Below are 13,083 nucleotides of genomic sequence, written 5' to 3' on the forward strand. Positions count from 1 at the left end.
CCGACACGAAGTGAAGGCCGAGGACCTGAGCAGAGCCAATCAGGACATCAAACGGATCAAACCTAACATATACGCGCTTGATAATGAGATGCAGGCTACCGAATATTCTAACAAAGGTTACTGGACTAAAATATGTCTGACGCTACAAGGGTCCGGGTCCGGGCCGGGTCCGACACGAGCTGAAGGCCGACATGAGCGGAGCCGACCAGGACATCAAACCTAACATATACGCGCTTCCGACTATTCTTACAAAGGTTACAAGACTGGACTAAAGTATGACTCACACTACAACAGCCTGGGTCCGGGCCGGGTCCGACACGAAGTGAAGGCCGAGGACCTGAGCGGAGCCGATCAGGACATCAAACGGATCAAACCTAACATATACGCACTTAAGAACGAGATGCAGGATTCCGAATATTGTAACAAAGGTAACACTTAGACTGGACTAATGGGAGAACTACAAATTTTATACAAAAACAATACCAGTTGGTGGCAAGCCATAGACTCGACGGAGTTGTTGACATTATTAATATTTATTTTGTACTTGTTTAATTGTTGATATTTGTAATGTGCCTTTTTATTTGTTTTATTACGGAAATTTTAATTAAAAAAAAATTATGTACCTATTTATTGTTATTTTTATTGTGCTCGTAATTTTAATGCAATATGGATCTTGTTATCTGCAATAAAGCGTGTAAGCGCCACCATCACCATCCCACTAACCCGGAGTTAACCGATTAAACCATTAACCCAGTGTCAAATGGTACTGGTAACCATGATAAATCCAGGTTTAACCGGCTAACCCCGGATTAGTGGGATGGTGCAAGTGGCCCTAAGAGTTCATAACTCGAATTGGATTTGTACCTAAACAAGTACGCGTACTTACGAGGATAGACATTCCTTATTTTCAATTTTAAGGGAAGGGTATATAACTTTTTTTTTATATAACTAATAGGTATACACACGGTATAACTTACTACCATTTTAAATCTATTTTATTTTATTTTCAGACTACACAAACTCCACAAAGGAGTCCTCAAGCAACCGCTCCGGCGAGACCAGCCCCTACGATGACTACCCGCGCCCCGAGGACCGGTACCGGCCCTCGGCCTCCCACATAAAGGACGAGGCCGAAAACCTCTCACTCAACGAACAGAGATCTGACAAGTAAAAAAAAAAGTTAACGAGTAGTAGTGACGGACAATTTTGGTACCGGCTTTCGGCCTCACACGCAAAAGGCCGGGGCCTTTAACTTCAGAGAAATAAAAGTGAAAGTTGACAAGAACTAGTGATGGACAATTCTGGTTGCCAGCTGTTCTTGAAGCAATAATTAGGTTGCCGGCTAGTGTTTAGAATTATTATCACAGTATGTAATACTTTATACTTACGGGTGTAGTTCTATTTCAAGTTAATAGCGGTTGCGTGTATGTGTTCATTGTTGGATTTTTATATTTAAAGATCTCGGGAGGTTCTTATAAGTTAGAAAGTAACCAAATATTTTTTTGTTTAATTTTTAAACCGACCCGGTTTTAACGGGCTTTGAAGTATTATAGTTTATATTTTTTTTCACCGCTAAGTTTTTACGTTTTCTAAGTTTCTAGGTAAGGTAATTGAGAAATTAGGTCCTCTATTTATAGGCTAAGTGTTAGGAAATTTTAGACGAAACGAATTGCGCTAATTAATCAAAAAGTCAACGATAAAATAACCTTAAAAGGTCCATATCAATATTTAAAAATATTTAATCATTATTTGTAATATACAAATAATACGAACAATAAGTAGGTGTATTGGACTGTTTAGGAAAACGTAATGGTATATAAAGTTTTAATATTAACGCTAAGCGGTTTGGTTCATTATAAAAGCTTACTTTTTGCATTTTCCGTTTTTTTATTCATGTCTAGCTAGCTGTGTTTTACATAACCTCGTCCTGCCCAATGTGATTTTAAAAGGACATATTCAAATGTTAGCAGGTTATGAATAAAAAGCCTAGATAGGTTGAAGCAAAGATAGATATAACTCCGTAATAGATGGATACAGTCTAAGGAAAAAACATGCCTCGAAAATCACGAAAATTTGATTCTCGATCAGATGGCGCCACTAGTTTTGGCCTACTCTCGTATAGAGGGCGTTGACGGTTTCGTTTGTTATTTATAATTTTATCGCATATCAGTGAAAGAACATGGGTCAAAATCATATAAAAATAATTAATGCAAATAAAAAAATCATTTATCCATATTTAAATACATTTTATCGTATTTTTATAAATCTTCATTTTTAGTTTTAAAGTGTGTCGACAGATGGCAGTGAATTTACTGGGGTTACAAAATTTACTATGACAGTACCGCTCTAGTATAAGTTACTCTATGGTTGAAGTTACATTAAAAATTCTTTTTGAAGTAAAACTTCTTTAGGCGCGACTAGAGGGTATTTTTTTTTCTAACGGAAGTAACGCTCAGTAATGACACACGCACAATAGGACACACGTCAAAGTGCCAACATAGCGATAAACGTCATCGTAAAAGAAGTTTTACTTCAATCGCGCGTAATTACACGCATACACTTTTTTTTTACTTAATGACTCCTCTTCACGATGATACAGCGCTGGACCAGCGAGATGGCCATGCGATGGTTGAGAGCACGCACTATAAAATGGGCCACGTGTAGATGCGTACGCGCCATCGCTGGCCCACTTCCTTTGATGTGCGGACGAAAAACCGACACCGTGGCCATCCAATCGCCATCCCGCCGCGCCATAAGCAGACCCCACTACTCTCTCTACATGCTGGCCCATCTTAGTAGGCCAGTATGATGGCCCATCGTGTAGAGGAGCCATGATACGAGAACCAAAGGGAAACCAACTCTATTTTCCAAATTATTTGGTTTAAATTTCAATGGCTTAAACTGAGTATGGTGGGCCGGACTAGGATAGACCAACTATGAGAAACCATTTTTGCGAAAAAAGACGAAATCAACTCTATTTTCCAAATTATTTGGTTTAAATTTCAATGGCTTAAACTGAGTATGGTGGGCCGGACGAGGATAGACCAACTATGAGAAACCATTTTTGCGAAAAAAGACGAAATCAACTCTATTTTCCAAATTATTTGGTTTAAATTTCAATGGTTTAAACTGAGTATGGTGGGCCAGACGAGGATAGACCAACTATGAGAAACCATTTTTGCGAAAAAAGACGAAATCAACTCTATTTTCCAAATTATTTGGTTTAAATTTCAATGGCTTAAACTGAGTATGGTGGGCCAGACGAGGACAGACCAACTATGAGAAACCATTTTTGCGAAAAAAGACGAAAACTTTTTTTGGCGCTTTACGTCTGTATTTTACCGCCGATTTTCAATAGTTAAATGTGACGTTTTCAACCAAAAGGTACCACATTGTCGCTTGTCGATAAGGTTGATTTCTAACTGAAGCTATATGGAAATAGCGCCTTACTGACAAGCGACAATAAGTACCCTTTTGGTTGAAAATGGCACAAATAGTTTTATATCCGTGTGTTTGCTCATCGCTTTACGAAATATTGTTGTACCTACGGAATTGATTTATAATACGTTAATTTAAGTAAATGATCTGAAGTTTTATTTTTGTACCACTCGGTACATGTGTGCTTGCTTTATTCCAAGGAATTGTTTTTTTAGTTCATAGACTAAGAGCTAGGTTGTAAATATTTATCATGATTGTCATGAGTTGTAAATTGTTAAAAATGGTAATTGTAGACGAGTGTAAACGTTTACTTATTAAATATATCTTAATATTGGATATTAAATCGTTCATGTTGTAGAAAATTTAGAAAAAACCTTAGTAGTAAAAAAATCAGTGTAATTCGACATTAATATTAGAATTTTGTTTCCGCTGTTGTGTAACTGTTTTTGCATTTTGTATTTGTGCATTTTGTCTCTGATTTATTAAAAAATATATTTCTTATTTAAGAGTACCTACTGAATACTTCCTTATTTCTTCGTGTCTCTAAGGCTGCATTTATGCACACGCGGGGCGTTGAGCTTAAAATTCTGTAATATGGGGTTGTATAGGAGCGTTCATAAGCATGAGCGATTTTTTTTAATACTTTACATGCTGCTCCGCATGTTTATAAACAAGGCCTAATGAGCGTTTAAATTTGAGGTAAAATTGTATAATTCAATTCGAGCAATGACGCAAACTTTCAGTGAAAATTCATACTAAAAATACCTTCTCTAGTTATTTATAAATTCAAGAAGGGTTGAATCATATCACGGTTAAGTATGTATACCTACTTATAATATATAGAACTGTATTTCGATGTGTATGTAAAATGTATATTCCATTTTGCAATAACTTGAATAAACTAAGTAGTAAAATAAATGCAGGCACATTTAAAAACACATTTTGTTTGTATATTTTTGTGCATTTTTTAGAGCAGTGAAGTACAAAAAACATTTTTTTATTTATGTAAAAAGGGGGTATAGCACGCCTAACAGTTTGACTTTAAGATACATATGTTAGTCGCTTCAGCTATGTTTTGGCAGTTGTGCTATTTTTGACGCCAATACTTTATCTATATTTTTATATAATAAGACGTTACTAGGAAAACAATACTTGTTGTTGCAATCAGGGGCGTAGCTAGAGGATATGGCGCCCGGGGCAGGCACCCCCTGACGACTGACAAAAGTTTCCCTTCTGCTGCCTTTTGCCCATTTTGGCGCCCCCCTTGGATGGCGCCCGGAGCACTTGCCCCCTCTCCCCCCACCCCCTAGTTACGCCACTGGTTGCAATATTTACCAGCAATTCTGTGGACATTTTTTTATTTAAGACAAAAAAATCTTGACATAAATTGTACAATTTAAGTACAAACAATGGCATTTGTTAACATACAAAGTACTTAAATATCTAATATTTTGATTATTTATAAGTTTAATTGTTTTTTAAGTGAGCTCCATTGATATAACGTCACTGATATACCGTTAATATATAGGTATATAATGATATGAGAAGGATATCATTACTATGTTAAAGGAGAAAAAGTTGATGTTATACTTATGTAAGATTCTATAACATCAGGGGCCCATTTGTCGAACGATATTAGAATATTATTAGTCCACGAACTGTGAACTGACTGATATCGTTCGAGAAATCGGCCCCAGAGAAATAATTGTATAATGCACGTCGTTCAAAGTAGGTCACTAGAAAAAGAAATGAAGTAGCTAGTAATTTTCTTATCAAGTTTGTTTACGTTTCTAGCAAGTTACAATATCAAATCGCTACCTACCTGCTTTGTAGTAGGTTTTTAACAAATGACAAACAACTTTTGAATATTGTCTAGCAAAAACATAAGGCTACAAACGTTGCAATTGACAAATTGTAAATAAAATGTCCATGATTTTGTACTGGCGTCAAAATGACACCCCCGTTTTCATGTCTCGCAGGAATTGATATTTGTTGTTATTATTAGACAAAACATATAATAAATTGAGAATAATCATACATAAAACCCGTTTCATAAGTTTCTCGGTTGTGATATGTGTATACCTACAAAATGACCATCGACCTTTATTACTTTATTTTTATATTCGTATATCTAATTGTTGATAGCAGGGTATTTTTAATTTTTATATTATACTCTTCCTACTTTTCAGTTGTTATGTATGTGTGATTCTCAATTTATCCCAAGTACCTAAACACCGGCCGTGCTGGCCTAGCGTACATTAAATTTATTGATCATTGTAAATTATACTTAATTAGTGTTGTATTAAACGAAATCATTACAATTATTTCATTTGTTTTATTTAAGTGTAAAAAAAACAAAATAATCCGAAAACAAAATTTAGCTAGTGCTGAAATGGTGGTTCCAGTTTCAGCCTACTTCGCGCTTCACAAATAAAACCGGCCAAGTGCGAGTCGGACTCGCGCACGAAGGGTTTCGTACCATTACGCAAAAAACGGCAAAAAGATCACGTTTGTTATATGGGAGCCCCACTTAAATATTTATTTTATTCTGTTTTTAGGATTTGTTGTTATAGCGGCAACAGAAATACATCATTTGTGAAAATTTCAACTGTCTAGCTATCACGGTTCATGAGATGCATCCTGGTGACAGACGGACAGACAGACAGCGGAGTCTTAGTAATAGGGTCCCGTTTTTACCCTTTGGGTACGGAACCCTAAAAATGGTGGTTCCAGTTTCAGCCTACTTCGCGCTTTACAAATCAAAAAACATGCAAAAAAAATATAATATTACGATATGATATCAGACACAGAACTATTCCTGGCAAAAACGAGTGATTGACAAATTAAAATATCGACATGTCTGTTAGATATCGATTATCGATGTTACCTTGACATTACAGGTAAAAACTGATTTAAACTTTCACGATTTTCTCCGACGTTTCGCGGACGGCGTTGTCCCCGTGGTCTCAGAGAAAACTGGCTAAAGTTAATTAAAACTTAATTCTAACGTTGGAGGTAAATTTCAAACATAATTTTACGCGATTAGGGCATTATAGATCATTTGGAACTATGTACCACATATGTACTATGAAATACAGGGCACGTCGAATCTTCTTTGTTATTATAAGTTTTTATTTAAGATTTTGGCACACAACAGCTTTCTTTTTATATTGAAGGTTTAGCTCGGCCGAATTTCACCTGCCCATATCCATATGGAGTTTCGTGAACTATTATATAATCTGTTCGTATACAATGAAAAAAATTAATGAGTAAATTCGCTGTATTTCTGAAGCTAAATAAACTCATTACAGATATACCTTATCCTATTGTAACTACAAAGTTTCAGAGCAAACTAGCTACTCGTTTACTACGTTTGTATGGAGAACCGCGAGCTTACCGGGGACCCTTAACACATATAATAAGGACAATATGTATCGATTTGTAACTGATTTACATTCTCGAAACTTCTAGGAACTTGATAGTTAGCACTTTATTCTATTTATTAATCTACTTATTTAGACTTAACGATATTTCATTTGGTAAAGCATTCATTTTTGATATGAAAAAATATCTGTTACAGGTTATCGGTTACAGGACATTAAGTGCCAGTTGCACCATCCGCACTTGACAGACTGATTAACGTCACCCGGCGCGCCGCGGCGGTTTACTATGAAACTTTCCATACAATAAAATTTTGCGAACTCTTTAACGATGACAAACAGTTTGGTGCAACCGACCCTAATTCATGTACATATTAGTTTATTTTGCAATAATTAAAACAACTAGGTATTTAAATGTGCCTAAGGTACATATAATATTAAATATAACATTTATATTATTATACAAGTACAGTCAGCTCCAACAATTCCACGGTTCTTGCATAGTACAGTGGTCGTCTCTCAGCTCTCTATGTACAATAATAATATGACAACAATACACCTAATTAGTAGATTGTGTCACATGGGAGCAAAATGACATATTTACGGCGAGGGCGTACATTGAAGCCTGAACGAAGCGAAGGATGCTATTATTGAATCCTGAGCGTAGCGAGGGATTCTAAAACAGAATCTTGAGCGTAGTGAGTGGAAATAATTTTGATACCATGTGACACATGCTATTTTTCACATCACCTATGACGAAATAATTATGTTCCAAAATATTTATTACCTAAAAAAAATATGCAAAAAAGAAACAAATCGCATACTAGAACAGATGATCCCTCCTAGCAGGGAAGAAAAGTGCTACTTTGATCCCTCCTAGCGGGGACGTATAAGCCCTTTTTCGAATAGGTGATGTGAAAAATAATATTGTTATTATCACCAGACTTACATAAATATCCAAAACTTCAACTCAATTATATCAACAAATTGAAAAGTTCGCAAATTGTTTAAGGCAACATACCTACAAACGAACAACTTATACAAAAAATTGCATGTAATATTTATAATGAAGTGATGATATCCTGAAAGCATGAGCGGATATGGCACAAGATGCCAGACGGATATCGTCTTATGATAAAACGGTTGCAAAACGCATGCGCAACAAATGTCGCACTGACTCATTTGATTGGCCATGCCAAAATAAGAAAAATCACAACTGACTAACATGGTCAAGATGAGTAAGTATTGCACACATTTTTTTTTTCAATTGGAATTTTTTATATTATTAAAACTCAGAATCACGAGCTCTTTCGATCCTAATAGGAGAAAGTGTCCTAAAATTTCCATAAATTTTTCGTCTTCTATTCCGTTACCGTCATACAGTCATGAAAAAGTGCAACATAGGTACAGTCGAGTTCATAAATATGTATACATTTTTTCACCTTATTGCATTGAATGAAGGTGAAGAAATGTATACATATTTATGAACTCTACTGTACCTACCTGATACTAGTTCCTATTGGCTATATATTATTTCCTTACAATAAACATATTATGAGAATACAGCATAGTACTAGATATAATATTGTATTTTAAGTATGTTACTTTTGCAATAAAAAGAATACGTAGTATAATGAAGATCTCGCGAAATACGAAAAAAATAAACAAATAGCGTATCTGCTTATTCAGCGAACTCAAAACCATTTCGGTCGACTGATAAAGATAAAGACACTGTCACATTTATTTCGAGACGAGCAAAACGCTCTAAATATGTACGTTCTAGGATATCTAAAACCAAACCAAAAAAACAATTCTCACGTGGTTCATATGGCAACAATCACGATGATTGCCATGTGTTGCCATTACTCATCTCTCAATACAAAAAATCATAAAAACAACCCGAAAAAAAAAACAACATAAAAACGCATTTGAAATACTAAATTAAACCCCTAACTTACCATTTCGAATCGAACGACACTTTCGGGTAAAAAAAGGAATTTAACCCATTCCTAGACATGTGTTGGTTTTTTGTTCGAGTTCAGTAACCAGATCTGGATTAAAAATACGGTTATTTTAGGTTTTTTGTCGTTTCAGCGGTTTTAGTTAAGGGCGAGAAGAGTTATAATTAAAAGCCACATGTCAGTGCGTTCGTAGGGATGGGAAAACGCAATAGCAGGTGTTATTTTTAAATGATTTGAAGTTTTGCAGCAATTTATAAAATTAAAAAATATATATAAAATAAAACTGAAATTGAAGTCACTAAAAAACTGACCAAGGTCTCAAGTGATTAGATGACGATAATTAAATTTTAATTATAATTTCACATCAAGGTTTTAATCATTGTTTAAGATTTCTACGCACAAAATTGTAAGCCGCACTTACACTTATAGATATTATACGGCAAAATTACCACCCATATAACATCATATTTTTATATTTTCTTCTTATGCAGAATTTACGGATTTTAAAGAGGCGATGACGCTTAAATTTTGTATTTTTTTAATCTAGACCGTTAAAGGGTGAACCTAACTTTCTTTCATTGTTTTGTCATCTGTACCTATTATAATAAGGATATTTTTGGGCAGTGATAAAGTGGAGGTAGATCTCCGTGAGCTCGGCCATGCTCGGCGTCGGTTAAAGCTGGCGTGATACCGCTCTGGACCGAGAAAAGTGGCGTGTTCTTGTGTTGTAGGCCAAGACTCATTTTGGGTCATCGCGCCAGCCAGGACAGCTGCTCTAACAGCTAGTACAAGAGATGATGTTAAGTAGATTTGATTAATTTTCTTGAGTTTTTTATTTATTTTTACTTTAAAAGTAATTAGATCAGTACGGTTTCACTCACTATTATTTTTAGTCGCTTTTGGCGACATGTTTCGGATTCTTTGGGAATCTTTCCTCAGGCACGAGTGTCCGCGGCGGTTGTATGAAATATGTCTCACGATAGTTTAAGTTCGATTAAAAGTAATTCCCCCATATTAACGAGCGAGAATATTGTCGATCACCCATATCAACAATAATATATTACAATTGAACATGCTATGAGGCTCATCTAACCAGAAAACAGTAATAGACGGCCGTATATAGGAACGTACGAGCTATGAGGCTCATCTAACCAAAAATACGAAACTATCATTAATATATTCATAGAATTTCATGCAAATATTTCCATTAAAAGTTGTCCGGCCGTCTTTCCTTTGCCGTTACGTTCTTGTTCACATTGAACATTATATCGATATCGATGCTTCAGAAGGTTGACTTCGTCACTATTGCACTTGCTGCCATCATAAATCAAGCTAGTGGTGTCACGTCGATGATATTACCAGAATGCCACGTTATCTGCCTTCTTACGTATGCACTGCTATATTTGTAATTATGAATTAATCCATTAGCTTTTTTAAATCTTTAATTTATTTTACATTTTTATTGACGATTGTTAGCAACACTGTTTGTAAGGATCATTATTTATTAATAGCTTATATTTTGATCATTTTTACTTTTACGATTAGCTTAAAAAAGTATCAGTTGACCCTTACTTGTCACTGGTTCCCGCCATCTTGAATTGTTATTAAAAGGTGGGTACACTGTGACAAGGGGCAGTTCGTGGACAGACGAGTTACAGTGTAGACGTTTTGGAATATTTATTGTAAATTGGTTGTTATTATGTTGGTAGCGAACGAATAAAGTTAAAATATTGGTAAAAGTATTAGTATTCATCATCAACCCGGTGGTAACCTTACACGATAATAGGTCTCATATTAAATCACATTTATAAACGGGTCTATCGCGAATTTATTTTGTTACCTTTATTTACAGACGTTTCGACACAGGTTTACTGGTCGCGGTCGCGGCTAACTGACGTCCCAGCAAAATGTCAAAACAGAGATTTGTGTGACTACCCCACGAATAAAGGTAACAAAATAAATTCGCGATAGACCCGTTTCTAAATGTGATTTAATATGTGTTCAAACAGCAAAAGTTTTAAATGTGATAATAGGTCTAATGCTTAAAGCTAAGTTTAGGCTTATATGCTAAGTTTATCTTAAACAATTTTTAGAAAGCAGATACGTCGGCGATTACTTAAAATATTTATTAAAAAACCGACCAAGTGCCAGTCGGACTCGCGCACGAAGGGTTCCGTACCATTACGCAAGAAACTACAAAAAAATCACGTTTGTTGTATGGGAGCCCCAGCCAGAATTTTCATTTTTAGGGTTCCGTACCCAAAGGGTAAAACGGGACCCTATTACTAAGACTCCGCTGTCTTTGAAATTTTCACAGATGATGTATTTCTGCTGCCGCTATAACAACAAATACTAAAAACAGAATAAAATAAATATTTAAGTGGGGCTCCCATACAAGAAACGTGATTTTTTTGCCGTTTTTTTGCATAATGGTACGGAACCCTTAGTGCACGAGTCCGACTCGCACTTGGCCGGTTTTTTGTATCGTTAGAAGTACAAAACCATTCATTATAGTCCGATACGAATTTTTAACCGGCTTTTTTTTTCTTGACTGATGTCAACGTAACGCCTTTACGGAGGAAAATGGGAAATTCTTGCGTAGCGGCATCTATTCGACGGCCGGATTTCGGCAGAAAGATTTTTACGAAAAGGTTTCTTATACTACGTCGGTGGCAATAAATCATAAAGGCCTGCCTGATGGTAAGGGTCACCGTAACCTATGGACGCCTGCAACTTCAACGGTGTTAAATGAAATTACTTTTTTGAAGAACTTCCAAACCTACAGTAGCCCCTTGAGAAACTAAAAGTAAATGGAAAATAAAATATTGTCGCTCAAAATGTATAAGTACTGTTACTCAAAGAAAACGATTGTACCTTAAATTATTTGTATATAAAACAAACTTCTTCATATCGGCTTTATCTAAACAAACCATCTTTAAAGCGCATTCGTAAACAATTAAAAAAGATGTAGGGCTCAAAGGGGTTTATTTTTAAATATTTTTTCTGCCACGAGTTGGGCGTGTGCACAATTACTTGTATTTATATCTGTAGGGACATGTGCTGTATTGCCTATGAGGCATCAACTGCGGGCCGCTCTGAGAAAATTGTTGGAAATTTAGTACGACGTTAAAAAATCAAGGAAATACATCACATTGCTAAAAATGTGACTAAAGATCATACCTACAATTGGCAAATAACAAATATAAGTCTAGTAATAGTTTTTTTTTTAATTTATATATAGTAGTGTGAGTCACGTGTGACGTGTGACTACTTAAAAAACACAAATCAAAATATTTAATAAAATAATTGTATAAAAAAAAATGGAATTAAACAATAAACTACAAAACTAACTAAAATATTTTATTCAAAAAGACCTCCGCGAGCTGTACCGGGTGCAAAGGTGCCCATCACACTTGCCGCGTTACCACGTTGGATAGCGATGGCCAACCTTTGCACCAGGTACGAACCCGCGCGAGCATCAGAGGTCCTCTCCCTAATCCTATGTCCCACCTCCCTAATAAACGATATGGCGTCAGACCCCCAACACCCCGTTGTCTCGAAGGCGAGGGGTACAAAATAATAATTTGCCTCGAGGATGGAATATTTCGTTCTCTTTCTTGAAGCTGCCGAATATAAAATAATTTGATTTGTTCCCAAACTTGTTCAAATATAAGTCTATTAAGTCTATACTTTTAAAACTAATACGGGACTTAATAGCGTGAATGGTCTGCGTGAAGCTGCGTCGCAGCATGCGGAGGGGGCCTATGTCTGTCCTAACTGCCCTGCCCTGCAAAATCTGTAAAATGCTGTGCTGCGTCGCCTGCGTCTCAGCATACGCTTAGCCTTATGGTGTGGGCCGGTACAGATGGACTGCAACCCGACTGCAACTTGTATAGGAACTGCACTGCAGTTGGCGTTACCATCGCTGCAACACCAGAGAGGTAGCAAGTGCGTTGCCAGCCTTTAAGATGGGAGTGCACTCTTTTCTTGAAAGTTTCGAGGCCGTAACGTAAAGATGGCGCCAAAACGGATGCTTCAAACCCTCACGCTGCTTTACCCTCACGTACAGCTGCAGAGATAGTTGACCCCCCCCCCCCCGCTCTGCAAATGAATTAAAATAAAATAAAATAAACATTTTTAACATATATATTTTTATACTGAATAAAATGAATCCTTTATTTGACGCAGACTATTTCAAAACTAGCTATACCCGCGACTTTGTCTCCGTGGAATAATGATGGTAGATAAAAACTATCCTATGTCCTTCTCCGAGCCTAAAACTCTCTCCCCTCCAAATTAAATTT

At 36.1% G+C, this 13,083-nt stretch overlaps 1 protein-coding gene across 4 annotated transcripts in view; it reads left to right on the top strand.

Annotated features, from left to right (window-relative positions):
- The window catches only part of LOC134751512 (forkhead box protein P1), a 90,646-nt gene extending 84,884 nt beyond the window's left edge, over positions 1 to 5,762 (top strand). For all 4 annotated transcript variants that reach the window (XM_063686940.1, XM_063686941.1, XM_063686942.1 and 1 more), the window contains 2 exons: positions 1,011 to 3,364; positions 3,498 to 5,762. In XM_063686940.1, coding sequence (XP_063543010.1) covers positions 1,011 to 1,171 — 161 coding nt within the window. In that variant the 3' untranslated portion in view covers positions 1,172 to 3,364; positions 3,498 to 5,762. The remainder of the gene's footprint in view (positions 1 to 1,010; positions 3,365 to 3,497) is intronic.
- Positions 5,763 to 13,083: the final 7,321 nt, after the last annotated feature.

This window comes from Cydia strobilella, chromosome 22 (assembly GCF_947568885.1).
Source record: "Cydia strobilella chromosome 22, ilCydStro3.1, whole genome shotgun sequence".
Classification (NCBI taxonomy): domain Eukaryota; kingdom Metazoa; phylum Arthropoda; class Insecta; order Lepidoptera; family Tortricidae; genus Cydia; species Cydia strobilella.